Below are 27,683 nucleotides of genomic sequence, written 5' to 3' on the forward strand. Positions count from 1 at the left end.
TTATTAATATATTTAAATGTTAAATAGAAAAAATTAATCTAAGATCAACAGGCGCAGCAGGTTACTGTCGCAGTCACACAGCTCCAGGGGACCTGGAGGTTGTGGGTTCGATTCCCGCTCCAGGTGACTGTCTGTGAGGAGTGTGGTGTGTTCTCCCTGTGTCTGCGTGGGTTTCCTCCGGGTGACTGTCTGTGAGGAGTGTGGTGTGTTCTCCCTGTGTCTGTGTGGGTTTCCTCCGGGTGACTGTCTGTGAGGAGTGTGGTGTGTTCTCCCTGTGTCTGCGTGGGTTTCCTCTGGGTGACTGTCTGTGAGGAGTGTGGTGTGTTCTCCCTGTGTCTGTGTGGGTTTCCTCCGGGTGACTGTCTGTGAGGAGTGTGGTGTGTTCTCTCTGTGTCTGCATGGGTTTCCTCCGGGTGACTGTCTGTGAGGAGTGTGGTGTGTTCACGCTGTGTCTGCGTGGGTTTCCTCCGGGTGACTGTCTGTGAGGAGTGTGGTGTGTTCTCCCTGTATCTGCGTGGGTTTCCTCCGGGTGACTGTCTGTGAGGAGTGTGGGGTGTTCACCCTGTGTCTGCGTGGGTTTCCTCTGGGTGACTGTCTGTGAGGAGTGTGGTGTTCTCCCTTTGTCTGCGTGGGTTTCCTCTGGGTGACTGTCTGTGAGGAGTGTGGTGTGTTCTCCCTGTGTCTGCGTGGGTTTCCTCCGGGTGACTGTCTGTGAGGAGTATGGTGTGTTCTCCCTGTGTCTGCGTGGGTTTCCTCCGGGTGACTGTCTGTGAGGAGTGTGGTGTTCTCCCTGTGTCTACATGGGTTTCCTCCGGGTGACTGTCTGTGAGGAGTGTGGTGTGTTCTCCCTGTGTCTGTGTGGGTTTCCTCCGGGTGACTGTCTGTGAGGAGTGTAGTGTGTTCTCCCTGTGTCTGCATGGGTTTCCTCCGGGTGACTGTCTGTGAGGAGTGTGGTGTTCTCCCTGTGTCTGCATGGGTTTCCTCCGGGTGACTGTCTGTGAGGAGTGTGGTGTGTTCTCCCTGTGTCTGCGTGGGTTTCCTCCGGGTGACTGTCTGTGAGGAGTGTGGTGTTCTCCCTGTGTCTGCATGGGTTTCCTCCGGGTGACTGTCTGTGAGGAGTGTGGTGTGTTCTCCCTGTGTCTGTGTGGGTTTCCTCCGGGTGACTGTCTGTGAGGAGTGTAGTGTGTTCTCCCTGTGTCTGCATGGGTTTCCTCCGGGTGACTGTCTGTGAGGAGTGTGGTGTGTTCTCCCTGTGTCTGCGTGGGTTTCCTCCGGGTGACTGTCTGTGAGGAGTGTGGTGTTCTCCCTGTGTCTGCATGGGTTTCCTCCGGGTGACTGTCTGTGAGGAGTGTGGTGTTCTCCCTGTGTCTGCATGGGTTTCCTCCGGGTGACTGTCTGTGAGGAGTGTAGTGTGTTCTCCCTGTGTCTGCGTGAGTTTCCTCCGGGTGCTCCAGTTTCCTCCGACGGTCCAAAAACACACATTGGTAGGTAGATTGGTGACTCAAAAGTGTCCTTAGGTGTGTGAGTGACTGTTTGTGTCTGTGTTGCCCTGTGAAGGACTGGCGCCCCCTCCAGGGTGTATTCCCGCCTTGCGCCCAATGATTCCAGGTAGGCTCTGGACCCACTGTGACCCTGAACTGGATAAGGGTTACAGATAATGAATGAATGTATATATATATATATATATATATATATATATATATATATATATATATATATATATATATATATATATATATCACAATAAAGTTAATGCTAGTACTTCCTTTTTTTTTGGGGTGGGAGATAAATGTGAAGTGTGCAAACTGGCTCGAGGAAAACTCCTTACTTCTCAGTGTAGTTTTGAGAGAGAAGAATGAGTAACAGTGAGAGTTTATTATTATATTTAATACAAATTTAAGCATAAATAATGTGTAATTAATTAAAAATTAATTTCTGAACTCAACAGTAGTGACGCTACGTTTACATCGCTAAATAAAAGCAATACATCACTGGACTCTGAGAAAATCGTGAATTATGGGAGGAAGTTGTAGCCAAACTTAGTAAAATTATTAGTGTAAAATAAAATTAATTCCTGCATGCGTTAACACGTTAATTTTGACAGCACTATTAAGAATACTTAAGAATAATTGACCAGGTGACCAACACTTCTACCAATAGAGTTCTTCGCTACTTCTTCTCTCAGACATACATTTTTTGTAAAGATCTGCTGATGTCTCAGGAGCATTTGCTCGCAGTTTGAATGGGGCACACCTGGCTAAAGGGTAGAATCTGCAGTTACAAACTTATAAAACCAACAAACTGCTTCATTTGAGCAAGGGCAGTCAAACACATGACGGTGGATGCACAGAAATCTGGAGCGAATGAACCTTCAGCCACCAATATTTATTTATTCAAATCCAAGATTCCAGCCATGGGCAGCCAAGCAAACTTCTTCCTTCCACAGTGGCCAGTCGTTTGAAGGAGCCGTGCGTGTGCGAGAGCAGCTTAAGCACATCAGATAAGGCATAATGAGTTGGAAAATGGCTTCAAGCAAAGCCGTCGCAGCTGAATTTGGATCACTTCATTGAAGCACCACTCTGTCCGAGTGCCAGCAGTGTGGGCAGACGCAGCTCAGGGACACGGGCCTCGCTGGCTACCGTCTCTCTAATGAGTCTTTCTCATCTTCTCACTGGACAAATGGCGGCCATTATCGCAGCCAGGTACCAGCACGGAGCCTGCATACGGTCAATCTATAATCAACTCGGATGTAAGTCCACTTACACATTACAGACGGACTTAACGAGAGACCAGAAAGGCCTAGATCGAGGAAAAGGCATCTCCTCTTTCCTCCCGGATTCCCTTCCTCGTACACTCTAATCAATCTCAGCGTCAGGGCACTTCATTATTGCACGTATTGGGGATTTTTTCATCCTGAAATGGCACCTGGCTTTCAAAGAATTAACCTGCTCCACCTTAAGCTAGTTGCTAGGCAACGCGGCAGCACTGTGCTCATGGTGTCGAGCGAGCGTTAGAGCGGAGGCTTGTGGGAGAGCAGTGTCCTGATTGTCAAAGCTGAGCTGGAAGCTCACATCCCCAGAGAGAGAGAGAAAGAGAAAAGGCTGGTCACTGACTAGAGACTGCTCTAGAGCTGGACAATGAAGGCCAAGACCCTGTGGTCGTATGCTTTGTGTGTGGGAGGGGGTCATTAATTTCTTTCAGGAGCTGCTGCTAATGATGGAGATCAGCTGACTAAATAATTCTGTTGAGACTTGTTACAGTTAGTGTGAAACTGACACTGACGCAGGCACTTATTAGCTCTGTGATTTGTTTTGTTCTCTCTGTGTGTGTGTGTGTGTGTTTATGAGCATTTCCTGTCCAAGATTTCATTGTCTTCAGCCACAGGAGTGTTAGTGAGGTCAGGCACCGATGTTAAATATATATTTTGGTCACTAACACCACTCCAACTCTTCCCAAAGGTACAGGAGGGTCCTGTATCACTCCAAAGAACGCAGGGCGGTTTTATTTCAGCCGACACTCTGCGTTGACCATGCTGACCTTAAAGGGGACGTCTGCGATTGTGGGGAAGTGCTGTTCTCTGGGTTATGTTCAGAAGCTCTGTGTCTTTTAAGGTGGAGTGTTATATTTGAGGGGAACAAGCAACAGATGTTTGTACGTAGCTGGTGTTTAACTTTTTATCCACTGTTTGAATTACCACAGAAACTCATTACTAACTCGAGTTGTTTCGTTGAAAAGCACTTTGCAGTAATGCAGTTAGCCGTCTCTCAAATGTGGAGACGTTTCCACCTTAACTGATCGAGAACCGCAAAAATGAGACAAGGAGAGCAGGAATAGAGTCCTCATCTCGGTTTGTGCTTTTTCAAAGTTTGGATTTCTCTTCATTGTCTAAAACTTCCAGAAATTCGGGAGCGAGGACCTGTGATGAGGTCAGTGAATTGACCCCATCACCAAGACTGGAATATACATTAAGGAATGTATGCTGGTATTATTACTTACCTTGTGTTTCAGGTCCTGTTCCTGGGGGAATGGCAGCGAATTTCCTGTCTCTCTTTGCGCTAGCCGAAGGGCCCATGGTGAGGTATAGAGAGGGGAAGGGAAGAGCTGGGTTCGGGAACCTGTGAAAGGGGAAAAGCAAATAAGTAAAAATACTAAAAAACTATGTACATAGATAAATACTCACCGTTGAAGCCGGAATAAGAGGTGCTGGGGATATCTGTTAATGGTTATATTGTAGGGTGTAAATATCTTCCTGTAAGTAACTTTGTTACCCCCTTTGCCAGAGTTGGGTTAGTCCAATTAAGACAGGGGTGGGGCTAAGTTACTAAAAGGAGGGGGGTTTGGCTGCGGTAGCCAGGTGAAGGTAGAAGGAACTGCAGTACGGACAAACTATGTCTGTTTAGTCCTAACTCGCAGTTTTTCTTTTCTTTTCTTTATTGGTTCCTCTCTTATTGTGACGTCATCTCGTGTGCTACGTTTGAATAAATTCTCACGGAATAGTTATTTTGAGTCCTGCCTGCTCCTTGCTGAGTGAACCCTCACTTCTTCAGCCGCACCCTCCACACTTCAATCCAAACATCCATCCCACAGGACCTTTTTGGGTTGTTTTTTGTTTGTTTTGAAAATGAATTTACAGACAACTGGGTTTCGAGTCGGGTTTGGAGCTCAGACTAGAGAGCAGGAAATGGTGAGGAAACATCCTCAGAATTTTATAAAATACTGTTTTGCTTATATTTTTGTTTTAATTAAAATCTTGAATGCTGCCTTTAAAGGAACAAAGGGTTTTCATTTTAAAATGACTTCAGAAACATTGTGATTCCCAGTGACTTGTGTTAGGGAGAATACTGTCTCTGCCGTTGCTAGTCCAGGCTCAGCACCGTAGAAACAGCACTATGTAATTTGTAGGAAATATATGTAAGTGTAGGAAACCACACAGCTCCCTTGAAGCCCTTGATTTCAGGACAGTGTCGGTACTGTACACGTGAACCACACTGCAACTGTAGGGGGAGCCCAGGAGCAAAACTAGCAAATCTTACCTAGTGTTCCTTTAAAACTCAATTGTAGCTCCCCATGTGCCTCCCATTGTGATGTCAGTGCTTGTTGTTTTTTAACCATGAAGACGTTTCCACATCCTTTCAGACCCAAAGTATTGATTGTCTTCTCAAAGCATTGTGGATGTGTTAGGATCTGCAGAGCACTGTTTCTGATGGGCACGCGCTTGTTAGTGGTGTACCATGCCTTGCACAGAGCCCTTTTTGATTCCCCTACTATGTTCAAGTAGATCTTCTTTCTTATCTTTTTTAAAAACATCAGAACAAGCCGTGTCTCCCGGGACACAACCTGGGTGCTTCCAGACAGACAGAGCTGTGTTTATTTTCTGCAAAAGAGACGGAGGGAGGCACTCCAGCTCAAACACACACGCACACAGACATCGCTGTCTATTGGAGCATGTGGTGACTGCTGCTCTGGCCGGTTTCTAATCAGCACGCAGGAGCAGGAGCAGGAGCAGAGTGGCAGGGACAGAGCAGTCCACAGAGACGTGCCATACAAGCCCAGTCTGCTGACATTTCGTCCTGCGAGCAGAACCCGCACTGCTGCTAATGAGAAGTCTCCCTTATTACACGCCACTGCTTTCAGTGGCTTTCACGCCGCCGTGTTCTGCTTTATAACCAACAGCGAGACTTGCTTTAAAGTGTCGCCCTGCTCACCCTACTTCCAGCTTGCCTCTGTTTTCCTGCAGAAACAGCTTCTGCTCTGATGGGAAGGCTTTGGAGTAGATGTTGGAACATTGCATTAGAGAGATGATGGTGTTGGATCGCCACAGCCACTCCGGCTCGTCCAGAGTGATTTGGCTTGACCTCCTTTGCACCAAGAACACCGTTCCACTGCTCTGCAGCCCGGGCCTAGAGGGTCCTATACCATACCCCTTGTGTAGGGGTCTGATGTGAGGAAATCTGGAAGGACTCATTCTACACTGAATGAGGAACACCAAACTCGTGTCTACACCCATTGCCTGTTGTATCAGCTCCATTGAACACACTAGAGCACTTTATAGTCCAGCTGTTGCTCTGCATACTTCATATGTCCATTTCACCCTGTTCTTCAGCCCCTCAGGACCCCCACAGAGCAGGCGATCATTCCCAACGCTGCTGTGACACTGAAGTGGTGGTGGTGTTGCGTGTGTTTTACACGTGGATCAGACACAGCTGTGCTGCTGGAGTTTTTGAGCCCTGTGTCCACTCTGTTAGACATAGACCTCATGCATCCACCTTGTAGATGCAAAGTCAGACACAGTGAAGAAAAGAGACAGACAAGGGAACACAATTCTGGGTCCTAATGAAACGTCTATGTATTGCTGTGGTCAAAATACCACAAGGACCTGACACCACAGCAGCTTTCTCGCTCTGTCTACAACGACTGGTTTCAGTGCCTGTTCCTTTAAATCAGGGATAATTATTCAGTCATTCATGCATTGTCTGTAAGCGCTTATCAAGTTAAGGGTCGCAGTGGGTCCAGAGCCTACCTGGAATCATTGGGCGCAATGCAGGAATACACCCTGGAGGGGGCGCCCGTCCTTCACAGGGCAACATGCACACATTCACTCACACACTCACCCCTACAGACACTTTTGAGTTGCCAATCCATCTACCAATGTGTGTTTCTGGACTGTGGGAGGAAACCGGAGCACCCATGCAGGGAGAACACACCACACTCCTCACAGACAGTCACCCGGAGGAAACCTATGCAGACACAGGGAGAACACACCACACTCCTCACAGACAGTCACCCGGAGGAAACCTATGCAGACACAGGGAGAACACACCACACTCCTCACAGACAGTCACCCGGAGGAAACCTATGCAGACACAGGGAGAACACACCACACTCCTCACAGACAGTCACCCGGAGGAAACCCACGCAGACACAGAGAGAACACACCACACTCCTCACAGACAGTCACCTGGAGCGAGAATCGAACCCACAACCTCCAGGTCCCTGGAGCTGTATGACTGCGACACCACCTGCTGCGCCATGGTGCACTGTGTCCAGTTAGAGAAATTTTTCTCAAGCCAAGGTCTGGAACATAATACATAACCTGCATTTTCAGTGCCATGTCCTGCATATTGAAGTAGCCTTGTATTTATAGCAACATTTAATGTAGTTAACAACGGAATTTAAAATCAAATTACCCTTTCAATTACATTCCAATATACAACAAGATTTATAAATACTTATAAATAACAAATTCTCTAAAAGGTCTCTAATTAAATGTCCTTTTTTTATTTCAAGAAAAAATGCCTAAGTAAATAAAGTCCCTAATGACTTTGCAGCTGACTTACTGCTTTACATAACCAGCAATCTGATTGGTTCTTATTGCTGTAGGGGGCGGGACTTTATCCATTAACAACAAGCTGGGAATCCGTGTTCAGCTTTAGGAGAATTTCAATCCGTAACCATTCCCTTATTTTAAAGTTTCTGGTTTTAAACCAGGGCTGTTTTCACTGGCCCCAAGACAGCGGTGTCTGGAGCCCTGTGTGTCACTCATTTGAGTTGCAGCACTCATTATAATGCACAGATCTGATTGGCTGAGTAGCCTCATGTGATTTGCAGAAATGCGTGTGATTAGTCTGGTAATTTCCTGGAGCGCTAACCCTGAACCTTAATGACTAGAGTCACACAATTTAAAACAAACACTCTGTTAAAAATTAACAGGTCCAGGTCCAGAGAGAACAGCATCTGGGTCCCGACTGCGGGCCGCCTATTTGTGACCCCTGCTTTAAATGATAGAGGCCCTCTCTGAGGAGCAGAAGCTCTGGTTTTTAGTCCTTTTCACTCTGTTCTTTTACTTCCTCATTCTCGTTTTATCTGTTTGTACTCAGTGCTCTTGTTCTTTGTTCTCACTGTGAATATTTCATTGTCATATAAGCGCGGGTCCATTGATGTGATTGGACAGACCCAGATGAGGGGGCGGGGCTATTTTAATGTCTCTGAATTCTACATGAGAAGACGCACAAAATCAGAACTGCTGTGTTTTATTCCACATTTTCAGATCTTGGCAGCCATCAAAACTGGCTGGATGGTCTTGTTTCACTGTGTGTGGGTTGGTGGGTTCCAGGTGTCTACATTAATATGCACACTCACTATTTTGTCATGGTATAAGTCGCCTTTATTCTAATTTTGTTATTATTATTAAACAGTTTATGCTTTCATGAAAAATCTTTCATCCCCCCCCCAACTCTGCCTCGACAGGTGTAAAGGTCCCGCTCGGAGAGAGACGGACACCATGGACACGTTTGTGGACTCGGCCTGGTACTACTTCAGATACGCAGACCCCCACAACCAGCTGAGGTAAGGGCCAAGAGGCCAGCACTCCTCCGTCCGTCCCCTCCCCTGCTCCCTGGCTCTGTGCCTCTGGTGTGAGTGGACAGAGCGAGGGTGGACTGTGGTGTTTGTGACCCGTTATGAAATGGGAAATCTCCCGGCGAGCGCTCGGGACCCACGCTGAGAGCTCATCTGTCTGCAGCCGTTAAAGAACATATTAAAATCACTTCAATGTCAAATTCTGGGTGCAGGAAATTGGAGGAATAAAACATTCTCTGCACCTCTGTCTCTCTTTCTCTCTCTCTCTCTCTCTCTCTCTCTCTCTCAGTCAGTCTCACTGTTCTTGCTGTTTTCATCTTTTTTCTCTCCATCTCTTCTCCCATTGCTAACTGTATACTTTTATCTCTTTCTTGCCATTTTTCTTTCTTTTCACCTTTTTTCCCTCTTTCCCTCTGTCTTCTCTATTTTTCTTTCAATCTGTTGCCTTTTTCTTTTTCTTGCTCTCTTTATTTCTCTCTGTCTCTCTTGTGCGCACTCGCTCTCTCCCTCTCTCTCTAGTGCACTCACTCGCTCTCTCGCTCCCTCTCTCTCATGTGCTCACTTGCTCTCTCCCTTTCTCTCTCTCTCTCCCTCTTTCTCTCATGTGCTCACTTGGGCTCTCTCTCTCTCTCTCTCTCTCTCTCTCTAGTGCACTCACTCGCTCTCTCTCTCCCTCTCTCTCTCATGTGCTCACTTGCTCTCTCCCTTTCTCTCTCTCTCTCTCTCTCTCTCTCCCTCTTTCTCTCATGTGCGCACTCGCTCACTTGCTCTCTCCCTTTCTCTCTCTCTCTCTCCCTCTTTCTCTCATGTGCTCACTTGCTCTCTCTCTCTCTCTCTAGTGCACTCACTCGCTCTCTCTCTCCCTCTCTCTCTCATGTGCTCACTTGCTCTCTCCCTCTCTCTCTCTCTAGTGCACTCACTCGCTCTCTCGCTCCCTCTCTCTCATGTGCTCACTCGCTCTCTCCCTCTCTCTCTCCCTCTCTCTCTCTCTCTCCCTCTCTCTCTCTGTGCATTTTTTGTATATTCTTCCATTCTGAGAAACTTTAGCTTTTTCAACCCTTCTTTCTCTCTCTCTCTCTTCTCCAGTTTCTCTTGTTTATTTCCCTCTCATTAAGTCTCTCACTCCTCTCTCCCTCTTTCTCTTTTTTCCTCTTCCTCTCACATTTTCATTATATATCTTTCTATTGCTTTTCATTTCCTTTTTCTCACTCCCTCAATCATTTTTGTTTCTTTTTTTCTTATGCTCTATGTTGCCTGTTTCTCACTCTCTCTCTGTCTCTTGCTCTCTCTCTCTCCCTCTCTCTCCCTCTCTCTCCCTCTCATGCTCGCTCTCTTGCTCTCTCTCTCTCTCTCATACGCTCGCTCTCTCCCTCTCTCTCTCACCCTCTCTCTCTCTCTCTCTCTCCCTCTCTCTCTCTCTCTCAGTCAGTGGATGGTGTAGATTACAGGGCGGTGGTGATATAAAGGGTTTGATAAAGGAGATTAATTTGGAGCGGCGGGGCTTCTCCTCGTGCTCTGACCTTGCTGTGAGTCGGTCGGTGGGAGATTATCCCTCTACAGGAAAAGCAATTATGCTGTTTACAGCTCCACGCTGGCGCGGGGCCCGAGGCGAGGGGTCCGGCTCCACACTAAACTGCATCGAGTGACCCGCTGTGACCACGCCGTGTTAACCCTGAGGTGCTGATCCATCTCCGTTATCAATAACTCATTTACGATCTGCTTAATGTCACTGTCTCAGATGCAGAGATTCATACTCCACTCGCTGCTGCTGGGGTCTGTGGCTGGTCATTAGTTTTATCTCAAACAGAGAAAACATGGGGAATTGGGCCAAGCTTTTACACCTCAACAATTAATCTGTTGAAAATGTAGTTCAGTTTCCGCTTAATTTTCCTTTACCTCCTTAAAGTGACACTGAAAAGGACCACAAACCGTTTGTACAAGTGATGATTAGTTTTACAGTTTATTTTTTAACGTGCGACTCATAAAGAATCAAACTGCTTTTGTAGCTTCTGAATGAATCCGTTTATTCTCCACAGAGAGGGTCCGTGACATGGGGGTGGCCATGTTTTAAAACAGGTTTATGTTTGGTTTTCATTGGTTTTGTTCCAGTCCGAGTCAATATACTTTAGCCTCACTAGGACCACCTTTGATCTGTCTGTCCTCCTGTCTCTCTCTCTCTCTCTCTCTCTCTGTGTTTCTGTCAGTCTGTCTCTATCAATCCTTCTGTCTCTGTGTTTCTGTCAGTCTGTCTCTCTCTATCCTTCTGTCTTTCTGTTTGTCTGTCTCTATCAATCCTTCTATCTCTGTGTTTCTGTCAGTCTGTCTCTCTCTCTCTGTCTGCTTTCGGTCTGTCTCTATCAATCCTTCTGTCTCTGTCTTTCTGTCAGTCTCTCTCTGTCTCTCTCTCTCTCTCTCTCTCTCTCTCTGTCCGCTTTCGGTCTGTCTCTATCAATCCTTCTGTCTCTGTGTTTCTGTCAGTCTGTCTGTCTCTATATATATATTTATATGTGTGTGTGTGTGTGTGTCATTGTCACTCTGTGTCTGTCTGCCTTTCTTTGTCAGTGTATCTCTGTCTGTTCAGTTGTTTTCTTTTTTTAAAGCTGTCTCTGTTGTTCTGTCAGTCTTTCTCTGTCTGTCTTGATCTGTCCATCTGTCTCTCTATTTCTCTTGGTCCGTCTGTCTGTATTTCGGCCTCACAATATATTTATAGTTGTTAAATGTCTTTAAGGCTCTTTTATTTACGCCCAGTAAATAACTGTGAAGTAGATACAGAGAGGGCTCAGTTTGACGTTTTAACTTTTTTAAAACTGATTTTCTCTCACTGTAATCGTATGTAATTGTTAGAAGCAGCTGTGATGTTCCTCTGTGAAGTTGTTAGAACGGGCAAACGGACTTGATGACATTAATGAGTCAGTCTTTCATTTCAAGGGGTCAGATTTAGAGACGGAGCGGTGCACACACAAACACTAACCCTGTGTTACACTCTGAGCTCTACAGGAGCGTATAGTTGTACAAGGATGCCTCCTAGTGGAGCTACTCACCCATGTCCACCCTTACAAGTGTTTGTGTGTGTGTGTGTGTGTGGTCAGACATCCTGAACCTGTCCTGTCCCCTACAGGCCCTTTGAGCGCTCTCTAGTTGACCACTGGATGCCTGTGGACGTTTATATAGGAGGGAAGGAACATGCAGTCATGCACCTGTACTACGCTCGCTTTCTCAGCCACTTCTGCAAAGACCAGGGCTTCACCTCACACAGGTATACGCACACACACACACACACACACCAGCTAACCCTCACTTTAACCTCTGTAGCGCAACCTACAGATGTGGTATTATATTTGGACCACAGAAGTGATATCCACCTGTGTCTTAGTTGTGTATTTACATATCATTTAAATGAGTTACGCTTTTAACGTGTAATCTCCTGGTTTGCTCCTGAAGGGAACCCTTTAAGAAGCTGCTGGTGCAGGGCCTCATTAAAGGCCAGACGTTTCGAGTGGCAGAGACCGGCCAGTATCTGAAGAAAGAGGATATCGATTTCGCAGGTGTGTGTTTGTTTAAGTTTGCCCTCTCACCGAGGCTCGGACATTAATATCTCGCCGTGTTGTATCTCCACTGTTGTCAGCTTGAGCTCGTTAGGCCTGCGTCGCCACTGAGGTCCAACAGAGAGACACACTGACGCCGTCAGTCGAGTCACAGAAACCACTTGAGACAAACGCTTTATAAATCCATCTCTCTCTCTCTTTCTCTCTCTTTCTGTCTCTCTTCTCTTCCTCTGGTGAGCTGTGGACATTACGTGACTGATCTGTTGCCAGGCAACGGGTAAACAGGGGGTTTCTGGCTGGACTTTGTGTATTATAGGTATCAAAGGAATCTATTTTTTAATGGCTTTAGTGTCAGTTAGCAAAGAGATGATGACTAATACACGTGTGTGTGTGTGTGTGTGTGTGTGTGTGTGTGTGTGTGTGTGTGTGTGTGTGTACTGGAGGCAGTAGTTTCCACAGTCATTGGACTCCTGCTCTGAGCTCACATATTTTCAGAGAAGGAATTAAAAATGGCAGAACACCAGCTTTTCTCTTCTACAGATTCCCGAGTCCCTCTCTCTCCCCTTCAGCTGTGTTGAGTCCACTTTGGAAGTCTGTAAATGCACAGATCATTCAAATTTTGAGACGCCTTACTCTCTTTTTGTAGTGTTTAGGCCTCACTGTTACTCGGCCGTGAGGTCAGAAAGTGGCACCCAATGTTTGTAGCATTTTTCAGGCTGTGAACACTCACGGGTGTTTCCAAATTTACAAATGTTTGAATTTTCATTCCCAGTGACACCTTAAAACGGTGCTAGCTTAAAACCTTCTACATCAATCACAAGGACATGCAAACACATCTCTTTCAGGATTGAAGGAGGACTCTGTCAGTTAAAGTAAACAGCTAAAAGGTTTACCGTGTTGCCACTGTCTACTAGTTGAGCTAAATAAACAACTCATCTTTTCTCATTGTGGGAATGTTACTTGCACACTTGTGAACTGGGAGTGGCACTGGTTGATTGTAGGGTGGAGAGAAACCGTGAAAGTAAGTGGAGACGTTCTCTACCTGGACCAAACTTATGCAGTTTTTCTGCAAAAACTAGTGCAGAAAATGTCAGAAAATGCGGCAGTGCATAACTTATGCCACATTTGTTTGTACATACATTCATTCATTAATCCATCCATTCATTTGGATGTTGAATTATGTAAATAAATTGTATGTAAATACACGTGTCAAATGCAGACAATGCCATGTCTAAGTGCTCAGTGTAAATGTGTTAGCTTTCACTTAGAAAGTCAGTAAAATATGTCATCCAACCATTGTTACCCAAACTTTTGCCCACACTTGTACACCATTTTCCCCCCAGGAGAGGAGCCGGTGCAGAAGGGCAGTGGGAAGCAGCTGCAGATGACCTGGGAGAAGATGAGCAAATCTAAACACAACGGACTAGACCCACAGGAGGTAGTGCAGCAGTACGGCATCGACACAGTGCGGCTCTACATCCTCTACGCGGCTCCGCCCGAGCAGGACATCCTCTGGGACGTCAAGAGTGAGTGACTGCCACTGCTCAAGGGCAGTAGAAGTGGTCCTGAATCATTTCCTGTGTTCACATGCGGTCTAATAATCCATTAATGATCAGAATAATGTGTTAGTCAAAATAGGAAATGTAAATATATTGTGGAAGTCCAGTTTAAAAACATGTATCTCCATTTTTGACCCATTTTACTTTACATCATTTGCACACAGCAGTTGTCCTGCACATTGTGTGAATGTTTCATAGTGAATGGGCCAATAGAAATGCTCCAAAACGACGATATGCACCTCAATCAGAATGAACAGATTCCAGCGCTGATTTTTAACTGTTTTAGCTCAGTTTTCTTTCTTCTCCATTCACATTTTTAACCTTTTTACTCAGTGCTCTTATTTCTCCTCACTCGTGTGTGTGTGTGTGTGTGTGTGTATAGCGGACGCTATCCCCGGTGTCCTTCGCTGGCAGTCTCGTCTGTGGGGGCTGCTCACTAAGCTAAGAGAGGCTCGTCAGAGTGGAGAGACCCCCAACCCCTCAGTCCTCAACAAGAAGGAGTGCTCAGAGACCAGGATGATCTGGGAGAACAAGAATCACGCCATTGAACAGGTCCCACACCCCTGCCACGACACTTCTTCATTTACACTCCTTCACCAGCTGGGGGCGCCATCGAGACAATGAGAGTTGTATGAACAAGGAGTCAGTGGGTATCTTGAATCACTGACTGTTTCTCCTCACCCCTTTGTAGGGCATTCAGCTTCGTAAAGGGGCACCCACCGTGGAGACAGGCATTCAGTATCTCACACACTGTCCATAAAAAGCATGAAATGAAATGAGACACAGTGGAGCAGCTGCACATGAGTCTGTTCATATTGTCAGGTTCATATTGTCAGTAAAATAACTTGTTCCTGTTTAATTTAATGTTTTTATTTTTGTTGAGCAACTTATAGTGCATTCACTTATTTTTATTTACAAAGCACAAGGGTGGCTAAAAAAATCAGTGTTCCATGAGAGGTTCTCACGGTTGTTGAGAACAGAACCAGGCTCAGCACTACAGAAACTGCACTGTGTAACTTGTGGATAAAGCTAGGAGTGCTCTAGCAGCTGAATGCCATCGAAATTTGAACAGAAACGTCCCAAGAAAATAGTGTAAAACCTTCCCAGAACGGTTACTGCCATAAAGGAGGACAACCTAAACATCAAGGCCCTTATTGTTCAGAAGAAATGTTGGATGAGCAGGTGTCTTTATTTGGCCACGCTCTGTAGATACTGGTTGTCACTTAACGGCTGGAAAATATTGGGATACGCATTCCGAAACCACACCGTCAGGCTGTAATCTGTGACCAGTAACTTGATCTGTCCTAATACCACTGGAAACAACAGGGAGGCCGTGGAGAGGTGATGTTTAATCCAGCAGCCAATGCCTCAGTGCGTATAAATAGCGTTCTCCTGCATCTGGTGGCCGAGGCTGGTTAAGGGAAGTGGTCTGTGTTAGATCCGACCCAGAGCCACTAAGCCGCAGCGTCCCTTTGATCACCCGTCTGGAAAAAGCTCCATCATCGACCATGCCCTCTCTCGTCTGTGGGGCACCTGCAGCACCGTTTCCCTGATGTAGGACCAGAGACCTCATCCCAGGCTGATCTTACACAGGAAAAGAGAACACACTGCCCTCTCATCAAAATACCAGCGTCCCAAAACAAAACAAAACCTCATGGCCTCTTTCTCCCCAGCTGGATTACAGGAGGAATGCTCATGTGCTCTGTGCCCTTTCATTAGTAAAAGTATCTGTTGCAGGGGAGCATCACTAGGGCAGAGTGGAATTATGTGTGCTATGCCCCCACCCACCCAGCAGCATGTGTTCTCCATACGCTCTGTGTTAGCTATTTTTAACAAATCGTTGATCTCAGTCTCTTAGGAAAAGCTAGTTTACTTCATGTCCTGTACATGCACCTTGGTGCTTCTTAGTGAAGGAGGAATGTGTAGTTGAAACAGGGTGGTACAGTAACACCACACTAAGCAGAAAGTGAAAGAAACGTTGTAGAATGACTTTTCTGTGCCATGTTTGGTTTTCAGGTCACCACTCACTTCACAGAAGATTTCCTCTTGAATGCTGCAATCTCTCGGCTGATGGGACTGACCAATACACTCTCAGTGAGTCTGATGCACGTCATGAACACTCACGCAGGTTACTGCAATATGTTTGGTTCCTTGCTGTTTCTTTAAGTAATGCTCAAATGGTGTGTGTGTATTTCGCGGAAGGGCCTTTGTGTTGTGACGTGATGATGGGCTCTTGTTTTTTTATTAACTAGTGTTAGTAAATGGGGCGGCATAGTGGTGCAGCAGGTAGTGTCGCAGGTTGTGGGTTCGAGTCCCGCTTTGGGTGACTGTCTGTGTGGAGTGTGGTGTGTTCTCCCTGTGTCTGTGTGGGTTTCCTATGGGTGACTGTCTGTGAGGATTGTGGTGTGTTTTCCCTGTGTCTGTGTGGGTTTCCTATGGGTGACTGTCTGTGAGGAGTGTGGTGTGTTCTCCCTGTGTCTGCGTGGGTTTCCTCCGGGTGACTGTCTGTGAGGAGTGTGGTGTGTTCTCCCTGTGTCTGCGTGGGTTTCCTCCGGGTGACTGTGAGGATTGTGGTGTGTTCTCCCTGTGTCTGTGTGGGTTTCCTATGGGTGACTGTCTGTGAGGAGTGTGGTGTGTTCTCCCTGTGTCTGCGTGGGTTTCCCATGGGTGACTGTCTGTGAGGAGTGTGGTGTGTTCTCCCTGTGTCTGCGTGGGTTTCCTCCGGGTGACTGTCTGTGAGGAGTGTGGTGTGTTCTCCCTGTGTCTGCGTGGGTTTCCTCCGGGTGCTCCGGTTTCCTCCCACAGTCCAAAAACACACGTTGGTAGGTGGATTGGCGACTCAAGAAGTGTCCGTAGGTGTGTAGGTGTGTGTGTGTGTGTGTTGCACTGTGAAGGACTGGCACCCCCTCCAGAGTGTATTCCCGCCTTGCACCCAATGACTCCAGGTAGGCTCTGGACCCACCGCGACCCTGAACTGGATAAGGGTTACAGATAATGAATGTTTGTAAATAACGCAGCCACAATATCACTGGCAGGTTCTGCATTGTGTATGAAGAAGACTTCAGTAACCATATATAGCTAAAATATTGTTATTTAGTTTAAATCTATTTGGGATCTACTCTGTGTGCTTCATGCCCCTGTTCTTTTCACCCCGCACCCCTCCACACACACACACACACACACACACACACACACACACACACACACACAGAGGTTGTATTTTTACCTTGCTTTACCTTGTAATGTTTCACTGACCTGTAATAGATTGAAGAGGGCCTCTGTCATTACTACTCTGTCCTCCCTGCAGCAGAAACTGCACTGTGTAACTTTTGCAGGAGGGTAGGAAAACACCCAGTCTTCCTTCCCCCTCCCCCTGGATTTCAGGGCAGTGTCATAAAAGTGAATTACATTCAGCAACAGCAGCAACTTGTCTTCCTTGTGTTCCTTGTCTTCCCTGTGTTCCTTGGTCTGTGTCACTGTGTGAGGTAAATGGTAGTAGAACATCTCCAAAATACTGGTGATTTAAGAATCGGAGCATTTAGCTATAAACAGGGTAGCAACATGTTATTTCTAAATTACTGACAGTAATAAACACATCCGGATGAAGCTTGTTGTGTTGCTATTGTGTTTATAAAAGTTGTAGTGGAGTATGAGCCAAATATGAATATCGGACAATCAAGAAATGAAAAGTTTTGAATTAAAACTTTTCCAGTCTGCAGAAGACTTTTCGTCTGCAACATAGCAGCCCCCACACACACACAACCAATCTAAAGACATCAAAAGAACCCTTTTAAGTAACACATGGCCCCAACACCCCCCTTTTCTCTTTTAACTAACAGGAACTGTCGAGATAACTAACTTAAAGAGACAGGAACCTCAAACAAAGAAGAGAGCTTTTACGGCCCGTTTTTATGACAATGGCACCTAAATGTCTAATCCTTATCTTTCACGGAGATCAACAGATGTTCAAACCAAAGTGACCTCGAGTGAACTCCCGTGAACCAACAGCTGAAACACGGATTAACAACGACACCAAATGGACACTGGCGGAACTACACCTCGCTCGGAGTCGCCGCAAGACAATAGCGAAAATAGTCGATCTCTGAGTTATTTGTGTATAAACGAACGTATGAATGTCACTTTCTGTACCCTCAGATGAATGCCTACCTTCTAATGAAATGATGTATAATGCCGATTGTTTCTATTACAAAGATCAGTTTTGTCTCTGAATGAGAGAAGATGGATTAATGTTTTATTTTTCAGCGTATCATCACGAATTGGACGTGAACAATGTACTCAAGATGGGACCTTATGTAAATGTCTGATATTAATAGTCCAATGTACTCATTGTTATAGGTTGATAACAGGTATAAGAATTTTGATACGAGAAACTCATATTCCTTATGTATGAATCACAGATTCAAACCCCCTCCTCCTACTCTCTCTCTCTCTCTCCCTCACGAGAGTCACGTGAGTCTGGACTCGCGTCCAATCAGAAAGAGGACGCCTCCCATTAGGGCGTGACCGCGCCAGCCTTGAAAAGGCCAAACAGCAAGACAGACAATGAGTTCGAAGTTTGAAGAGTCGCGAGGACTCTGCAGAAGTAACGGACCACGAAAGGAACTGGAAAAGAGAGGACGCCGACAACAAACAAAGGAACCCTCTCAGAGACTTCAGAAAAGCTTACGAGAGACGTCTCGAAATTAGCTAAGAGTATGAAGTTTAACTAATAAGTCGAGTAATTTGAATATCTTTCTTTTCCTTTAATCTTGTTTATGTTTATTACCTATCGAAGTGTGATCTCACGAATGATCAAGGCGGGTGAAACTTATTTGTGGCCAAAGTAAGGTATCAACCGTTTGAGTAATCGATAACAGATATATTAACGTTATAAGCTGATTCCTGAAGACATCAATCCTGGAAAGCTGAACAACGAGACTAGCTAATACTCTGAAAAAGCCTTTCCACTACGGTGGAAAACCAGCCACGCCTGTGAAAAACCGAAGAAGGGAAATCTCGATCGACGCAGCTCAGCTCGGAATCGAGGGTCTTCAAATCGACTGTAAAGAGATCCTCCATAAGCGGGCCTGCTTCTCACCACGTGGGAACGACGAGAACACCCCGGGACACGGAGATTAAACAACAGGACGCGACGGCTCGGTGAAACGGCGAACGAGTAAGCTAGCGTATTTAACACCTTTTCAGTAGCTGATGTCTAAACAAACCCTCTTTATAATTTACCATTTAATTAAACCTTAGTTAGTAACCTTAGTCACAAGTTAGAAGTGCCTAGCTCACCTTAAGGTCAAAATCAGTTCCCCCTGCCGGACACCGTGAGATTACAAGGTTGTGCTATGTTAACTAAATATCTTCTTTTTATTAATAAAACTCTCATTATTTGAAGTCACAGTGTTTGCAATTTATTCATTAGAATTTCTGAAAATCCTGAAGAACTCATTTAGCATGATTATTATTCATTCTCAAACTAATTATTAATGTTCTAATTGCTTAAACCAATTATAAATCTTAATTAATATCATTAAGTCAAATATCAGAGGTTGGAGGAGTTTGAATAAGGTCAAGGCTATAAAACAAATTATAAAATTATATATATATGTATCGGGGTGTATGACCAACATCCACTACAAAGTTATAAAACGATTTTGCACATGATCAGATATGGGCAAATAAAAATTGTGATGAAAATGTTATTTATCGTGATTACCGACACAAACCGATGTAATTAAATGCCCACAGTTTAAACCCTTACTAAATCTATAAAAGGGCCTATTTTGAAGAGGAAACTTTGATGGTGTACTTTGTTGCAAATTTCTCATCACGAAAGTTGCGCTTAGCAGAATTAAAAGTGAAAGGTCAGTGTGATCACAGTGGTACTATGACTAATGTCACATTGTATAAATCCGAGTCACATTCTTTGCCAGAGTCTGATCTCATTTTGCTGAAGTCAGAAAATAAAACAAAGATTTCCAGCAATGACCAACGAAGATGATGACCTCCTGCTGAAATCATTCCAAGCTGCAGCACATAGCTGTGTCACATTGTGAGGATTTGGACCTGTGGAACTGCCAGCAAATTCCAGACCTACTGCCTTCATTTTTGCTGTTGTTATACGATGCTGACCTTATTCTACATTCTGTCTCTAACAGTACAACATGCAAATGCCTTTATGTTCAACTGGACTCTACGTGTCATTCCTGGAAAATGCACATGAGTCATTAATCAGTGAGTCCCAGTCTAATAATAATCTCTGTATTTTCTCTTTGTTCCTCCGCAGCATGCGTCCCCCCGTGTGGTTCTGCACAGTGTGGAGTTTGAGCAGGCGCTGGCCTCTCTCTGTGTGATGGCTGCTCCCATGGCTCCACATTTAGCCTCAGAGCTATGGGCAGGTGAGTGCTAAATTGTTGTTAAAAATCATTTAAACCATAATTAAAGTGCACATATTATGAATAAAATAATCCCTTTTTTACGGCACCGTTTATTAATTTGATGAGCTGGAGCCCACCAACCCACAAACTGTCAAAAAAGACCACCCAGCCAGTTTGCAGTGCGCAAACCGAGATAAAACGAGTCGTTCTGAGTTTAGCTGCTTCTGACGTTGAGTGCATAGAGTTTAGAATTGTCCCGCTCCTTCGTATGAGTTTCTCCAATCACAGCTCTGGACCTGCTGTTAGGTGAGAGCGCAAAGATGTGCAAAAAAAAAGAGCAGACACAACAAGCACAAATGAAACGCTGCTGTAGTGTTGGATCTTTGTGGTATGTTGAACAAAACAGGTCACATATGTTCCATCCTTTTTTTATGGGCAGTGATATATATATTTACAGTTTTCCTATAAATCCTCATTCATCTCTGACTTCTTCTGATGTTCTGATGTAGCCCGCTGTATTCCTTCAATCCCTGCAAAGACTCAGCAACTTAGCACTGACTTAACACCGAAAAGGCCTGGGTTTGGTTTGGCAGAGGAATGACTTGCTACATTTAAAAACGAAAATGTGTCGGTTGTTAGTTAGAAATTGTGGAAAACAGCGGAAGAAACAGGAAGCAAGTGTCCAGAGCTCAATCACATCCAGCTATTGTCAAGCGCACACCCCGTTCAGACCTGCTGTGTGGACAGAAGACCTGAGCACCTCACAAGAGAGAGAGAGAGAGATGAAGAATGGGCACATCCTCATCCTCTGGCTGATAAGCACATCACCACAATGAGGGATTGTAGTGAGAAGAGACAGGAAACGTATGGGGGATGTTTGTATATTTACACGTTACACGTTACAAAAACCACAAAACATAAAGAACATAGTGTGAGCAAGACCCCAATGACATTCCAGCTTCCCCCTTACCATGCAGCCCCACACACACACACACACACAAAGGCCTAGCGGAAACACACATCCTTCCTGGAGGCATGCATGGGTCATACAAGATGGCTAAATTTAAAACACAGTCCCAAAAGAGAAGCTCTTGCCAAAAGCCCACTGTGTTTGTACTCTTCTGTGTTCTATATTTATTCAGCAGAAACACCTATATTTTCAGCTCTGAAGCAAAAGTGGAGTTTAATTTTCTTTCAGAAATAAAGCATGTGAGAGGAAACCCCTGTTTCCTCGAATTCCAACCCGAGATATCTGCTTTTCTAGCCTTCCTTCTGAAACGAAGGGCACTGACGGGGAGTTGTAACAGGTATCATCGCTGTCACACAGCTCCAGGGCCCTAGCTTCACCTCTGGTCACTGTCGCTGAGGTGTGTTCTCCCTGTGTCTGCGTGGGTTTCCTCCAGGTGCTCCGGTGTCCTTCCACGGTCCAAAAACACTCATTGGCAGGTGGACTGGTGTTTAAAACATAGATGTGAGTGACAGGGTGAGTGTGTGGTGCCCCGTCATTTAGGGTGTGTTCCTGCCCTGCGCACAGTTATTACGGATAGGCTTCAGCTACAAAAGCAGTTACAGAAAAAGAGTGAATGAATGTATTAATCTCTCTCTCTCTCTCTTTCTCTCTCTCTCTTTCTCTCTCCCTTTCTCTCTCTCTTTCTTTCTCTCTCTCTCTTTCTCTTTCTCTCTCTCTCTGTCTTTCTCTTTCTCTCCCTCTCTTTCTCTTTCACTCTCTCTCTCTCTCTGTCTTTCTCTTTCTCTCTCTCTCCCCTCTCTCTCTCTGTCTTTCTCTCTCCCTCTTTCTCTCTCTCTCTCTCTCTCTGTGCGCATGCGCGAGTGTGAGTGGAGGTGTGTGAGCGAGTGGTGTGTGAGTGAGTTTGGCGGTTTGTTGGTGAGCGAATTCTGAACTTTTCTATCTTTTTCTGTCTTTGTTGGTTGTTTGTTAGTTTAGTTATTGTTCGTGTTTGTTACAGTGTGTTTTTTGGGTTTAGCGCGGGTTGCGCGTGGCGACGATGCCGGCGTTTTGGCCGGTCGCCATGACGGCGACGGAGAAAGCTCGTCTTTTTCGACTTTCTCGTAAAAACAGTATAAAAATAGCCCCCGAGGCGAGGTGTTCAGTGGATGAGTGCAGCATGGCTGTGGCGGAGGTTATAGGTCATGAAAGTGTGTTGTCTGCTGCTAATATGAGCAGTGCAGTTGTGATCTTTTTGGATAGTCCTGAGAAGGTTAACACTATGGTCCAGAATGGTGTGGTTATTAAGGGCACATTTACACCTGTGCTGCCCCTCACACGACCTGCTACAAAGATCACTCTGTCAAACGTTCCACCGTTTATCACAGACGAGGCGCTGGCTGCAGAGTTGGCCCGGTTCGGACAGATTGTGTCCGAGATTAGAATGATCCCACTAAGTTCTAAGTCCCCTTTACTGAAACACGTTGTCAGCTTCAGACGCCAGCTGTTCATGATCTTAAAGGATGGTGTTGAAGAACTGAATGTGACTTTTAAATTTAGAATAGATGGATTTGATTACACTATTTTTGCAACATCTGCCACGATGAAATGTTTTGGCTGTGGACAGGAAGGGCACTTAAGGCGTTCATGTCCCTTTGGGGCAGGTGAAAGCTCCTCTAGGGTATCTGGCCCTATTCCTGATGGGGCCGGTGCAGGTGCTGGGACTGGGTCTGAGCCCTCAAGAGAAGAGCCTGAGCCTACTGCGGGGGATGGGGCTGAGCCTGGGCCTGAGCCTGTCGTTGAGGGTGAGACTGGGTCTGGGAATGGGCCTGAGCCTGTCGTTGAGGGTGAGACTGGGTCTGGGAATGGGCCTGAGCCTGTCGTTGAGGGTGAGACTGGGTCTGGGAATGGGCCTGAGCCTGTCGTTGAGGGTGAGACTGGGTCTGGGAATGGGCCTGAGCCTACCGTAGAGGGTGGGGCTGGATCTGGGACTGGGTCAGAGCCTACTGTAGAAGCTGGGGCTGGGACTGGGTCAGAGCCTACAGCAGAGGGTAGGACTGAGGCTAGACCACGCAGTCCAAGAAAAAAAAAGACAGGTCACGGAACTATTAGTGCAGGGGAGAACCCTACCTCAGTTGCAAATGCTGACGTTAGTTCTGGCAGTAGTTTGGTGGTCTCCGGGTGTGCTGCGTTGCCTGATGATGTTGCGGCGAAAGATCATGGACGTGAGGAACCTAAAGCTGCTGCTAGTTTAGTTGTGGAAGAGGAGGCCATGGAAACAGACTCAGTATCCGAGGAGGCTGTGTTCAGAGTGCAGTCCGGAAAAAGGAAAATGAGGAGGGCTAAGGCAGGTGTTAAAAAGGGGAAAGTACAGGATGTGGAGGACTCTGGGTCTGTGACTGGTTCTGCTCGGGATGATTCTGATGGTGATCTACCAGAAGCTTTGAGTCAAAGGAGTAGGAGAAGTGTCTATGCTTTTAACAAGATACGGTCTTTTTTGCATAAGACCAAGAATATGAAGGGGGTTGTTGTAGAAGAGTACTTTCCCGATCGTAAACTGTTCATTGACTCGGTACAGACTTTTATGAGAGGGGATAGCGAAGATAAATTTACGGTACAGGAAATCTACAGACTTAAGAAACTGGTTAAAAAATTGAGAACAGAACTTCTAAAAGATGATGGCTGTGAAACTTCATAGTTATTTTCTGCTTTTTATTTTTTTGCTGCTTGTCCTTGACCACTTTTCTCTTTTTATGAGTAGAGTTAAGATCGGCTCTCTGAACCTGAATGGGGCGCGGGACGTACAGAAAAGAGCTCTGTTATTTGAACTGATTAAACAGAAGGGCATGGATATTGTGCTTGTCCAAGAGACGCACAGTGACGGCGCTAATGAAGTTGACTGGAAGAAGGAATGGGAAGGGGAGGTTTATTTTAGTCACATGAGCTCGACCAGAGGTGGTGTGGCCGTTCTTTTTGCCAAGCATTTCTTGCCGGTCTCGTGTGAGGTTGAGCAGGTGATGGCAGGGAGGTGTATGTTTGTACGTGCTCAGTTTGAGCGGTTTAAATTTGCCATTGTTAATATGTATGCTCCCACTTCTGGAGCTGAGAGGGTGGGTTTTCTTAACACTGTTAACACAGCTTTAAAATCACTCAACTCTGAAGACTATCTGATCATGGGGGGCGATTTTAACTGCACTGAGGATGATAATACGGACAGGAATCACATCGAACCTCACGCTGCATCTCAGCGCGCTCTTAGAGAGCTATTGTCTGCTCATGATCTTCTTGATGTGTGGAGAGCTTTTAATGATAAAGGTCGACAGTATACATGGGCCCATGTGAGGGACGGTTATGTGGCGTTGGCCAGACTAGATCGGTTTTACTGCTTTAAACATCATCTTAATATATTTAAAGGGTGTGGTATTACGCCGGTCCATTTTTCAGACCACAGTTTGGTTTTGTGTTCGTTTTTTATTGCAAACCTTAAGCCTAAAAGTGCTTACTGGCATTTTAACACCTCCCTGTTGTCAGATATGAATTTTAAAAAAGCTTTTACTGTGTTTTGGACTAGTTTTAGAACCCAAAAACAGTTCTTTCATAATCTGCGAGGGTGGTGGGATTATGGGAAAGTAGAAATTAAGCAGCTCTGCCAGCAGTATACTCTCAATGTTTCGCGGCGTATTACTCGGAATATAAAAAAATTAGAAAGTGAAATTTTAGAAATTCAAAGGCAGATGGACTGCACTGGAGACCGAGATCATGCCCGGGCTCTGAAATCTAAAAGGAATGCTCTTGGCGATCTCCTGGGTGTCAGGGCACAGGGGGCTCTGGTTCGCTCTCGGTTCCAGAATCTAACACAGATGGATGCCCCATCAAAATTTTTTTTCAGTCTGGAAAGGAAGAATGGTCAGTGCCGGTTTATGCACTCCCTGCGTGCTGAAGATGGACAGGAGCTGACTGAACCCACTGAGATCCGTAAGCGGGCTGTACGTTTTTATGCTGAGCTGTACGAGAGTGAGCGTATGGACGATGGAGAACTGGCAGCAGGATTTTACGAAGGACTACGAAAGATCTCTACTTGCTCTAGTGACAAACTGGAACAACCACTGGGAGAGCAGGAGCTTCATGCTGCGTTGCAGGGCATGAAGGGTGGTACTGCCCCTGGTATAGATGGCCTACCGGTGGAGTTTTATAAGGCCTTTTGGACAGAGGTGGGTTCGGATCTGCTAGCAGTTCTCAATGAGAGCTTGACTGATGGTCTCTTGCCCCTAAGCTGCAGGAGGGCGGTGATCACCCTGCTGCCTAAGAAGGGTGACTTGCAGGACATTAAAAACTGGCGACCAGTGAGTCTTCTGTGCACGGACCTTAAAATATTCTCCAAAACTTTGGGTACCAGACTGAGGGATGTGATGGGGCAGGTAATCCATCAGGACCAGACCTACTGTGTGCCTGGCAGGTCTATACATGATAATGTCTTTTTAATTAGAGATATTTTAACTGTTTTCAGAACTCAAGGGCTTGATGTCGGTCTCATATCTATAGACCAGGAAAAAGCTTTCGACAGAGTGGAACATCACCATCTGTGGCGTACACTAGAATTATTGGGTTTTGGGCCGTCTTTTATCAATATGATACGAGTACTATATAGAAACATTGAGAGTATGCTAAAAATTAACGGTGGATTGAGTGCTCCTTTTGGGGTCTGTCGGGGCATACGTCAGGGTTGTGCCTTGTCAGGGATGTTATACTCCCTGGCCATTGAGCCTCTGCTAAACAAGCTTCGATCTGAAATTGAAGGTATAACGCTGGGACAGTTTCGCTATCAATTGTCGGCATACGCAGACGATGTGATTGTAATGGTAAGGGGGCAGAAAGACATCGGAAAACTTGTTTCTATTGTTCAAGATTTTGGAGTAATTTCAGCTGCGAGGGTGAATTGGAACAAAAGCGAAGCTCTTGCAGTAGGACAGTGGACCGGGGGGCTGCCTTCTTTACCGGGTAATTTAGTCTGGAAAAGAGGGGGGATAAAATATCTTGGGGTTTTTATTGGGGATGACACTGTACAGCAGAAAAACTGGGATGGTGTGATAGAGAAACTGATGGGTCGGCTGTCGAGGTGGAAATGGATTCATGGACAACTATCTTTCAGGGGGAGGGTGTTGGTAATCAACAACCTGGTGGCATCAGTGTTGTGGCACCGGTTGTCCTGTGTGGATCCTCCTGTGGGCTTATTGTCGCGGATACAAGCGCTCCTCGTGGACTTTTTCTGGGACAAGCTCCATTGGATTCCACAAGGTGTCCTTTACCTTCCCAGACAGGAAGGAGGGCAAGGCATGGTACACCTTGCGAGTAGGATGGCGACTTTTCGACTACAGTTCCTGCAGAGACTTCTGGCTGGCCCTGCTGATCTAGTGTGGAGAGAAGTGGCCTGCACCATCCTGCGCAAGGTCGATGGACTCGGTTTGGACACTGCACTGTTTTTTACAGACTATAAAAGACTGCACCTTGCTGGATTACCTCTTTTTTATCGGGGGCTTTTTAAGATGTGGGGACTTTTTAAGAAGCATAGACTGGAGACTACTGCCTCGCTTTTTTGGCTGTTGGAAGAGCCAATAGTAAAAGGGGCTCGGTTGGATGTGTCTGGAGATGGTGTACCGGGCCTTGCTTCAATGCTCAGTAACTCTGGAACAGTGACATTGCGGGACCTGGTGGGTGTGTTAGGGCCAGGCTTAAACGACATCCAGAATGTTGCCTCTGTACTGGGGCTGAGGTCACTCCGTCAAGCTGAAGCCATCACTGACTTGTGGAAGGACAGGCTGTCTTTGGAGGAACTATCTTTGTTGGAAAACTACGGCAATGGGAGTATAATGCCAAATAAGGGGGACCTTCTCCCACGTACTGCTCTTACTCCTGATTTAGATGGAGTATCGGGCCCTTTGTTAGACCTCTCGGGCCTGCAGGACGTGGACCTTCACTCTGTGTCAGGCCGTGTTTTATATGAATGCTGTGTTAAAGTGTTGAATAAAACAGTACTGAATGGACGGCCTGACACGGTGTGGAGGGACAAGCTGGGGGTAGGGACGGAAAGGCTGCCTGTCTGGAGGGTTTTATATAAACAACCACTAACTAAGAGGTCTGGAGATCTCCAGTGGAGGATCCTACACGGGGTCATAGCAGTGAACTCTTTTGTGTCTGTGATAAATCCAGAAGTCAGTGATGGCTGTGCTTTTTGTGGGCTCCGAGAGACCATCTTTCACTGTTTTTTAGACTGTTCAAGGCTTAAGTCCCTTTTTCTCACACTTGAGTTTTTATTTTTGAAAAGTGGGGAATTTTTTAACTCTTGTGCTTTTATTTTTGGGGCTGGTTATCGACAAAAAGACAGTGTTAAATGGCAGCTGCTTAATTTCATAGTGGGTCAGGCAAAACTGGCGATCTATAACTCCAGGAGGAACAAAATGGAGGACAGATCTGGTCAGGAGGTTTTACCTCTGTTCTTGTCCCTGGTAAAGTCCAGAATTTACTTTGAGTTTGGTTTTTACAAAACTCTGAATAACATTGAAGGTTTTGAGCTGGAATGGTGTTGTAATGATCTCCTGTGCAGGGTTGAGGAGGGAGAGCTGATCTTCACAAGCCCTTTGAGTTGAATGCTTTAATTGATACTGTGTTTATGTCTGTGATGTCGTACTGTTTGTTTACTGTTATATGTGTTTATGGATGATTGATTAAACGTTCTGTGTTTAAAAATCAAAAAAAATCTCTCTCTCTCTCTCTCTCTCTCTCTCTGTCTTTCTCTCTTTCTCTTTCTCTCTTTCTCTCCCCTCTCTCTCTCTCTCTGTCTTTCTCTCTCTCTATCTTTCTCTCTTTCTCTCTATCTTTCTCTCTCTCTCTC

General features: G+C 45.7%; 1 protein-coding gene across 1 annotated transcript in view; it reads left to right on the top strand.

Moving 5' to 3' along the window:
* Positions 1 to 27,683, top strand: part of lars2 (leucyl-tRNA synthetase 2, mitochondrial) — a 101,481-nt gene that overhangs the window by 63,744 nt on the left and 10,054 nt on the right. Inside the window, exons 13-19 of the mRNA XM_066683995.1 lie at positions 8,248 to 8,346; positions 11,477 to 11,614; positions 11,800 to 11,903; positions 13,247 to 13,429; positions 13,845 to 14,014; positions 15,479 to 15,556; positions 19,758 to 19,869. Coding sequence (XP_066540092.1) covers positions 8,248 to 8,346; positions 11,477 to 11,614; positions 11,800 to 11,903; positions 13,247 to 13,429; positions 13,845 to 14,014; positions 15,479 to 15,556; positions 19,758 to 19,869 — 884 coding nt within the window. The remainder of the gene's footprint in view (positions 1 to 8,247; positions 8,347 to 11,476; positions 11,615 to 11,799; positions 11,904 to 13,246; positions 13,430 to 13,844; positions 14,015 to 15,478; positions 15,557 to 19,757; positions 19,870 to 27,683) is intronic.

The sequence above is a fragment of the Hoplias malabaricus genome, chromosome 10, assembly GCF_029633855.1.
Source record: "Hoplias malabaricus isolate fHopMal1 chromosome 10, fHopMal1.hap1, whole genome shotgun sequence".
Lineage (NCBI taxonomy): Eukaryota > Metazoa > Chordata > Actinopteri > Characiformes > Erythrinidae > Hoplias > Hoplias malabaricus.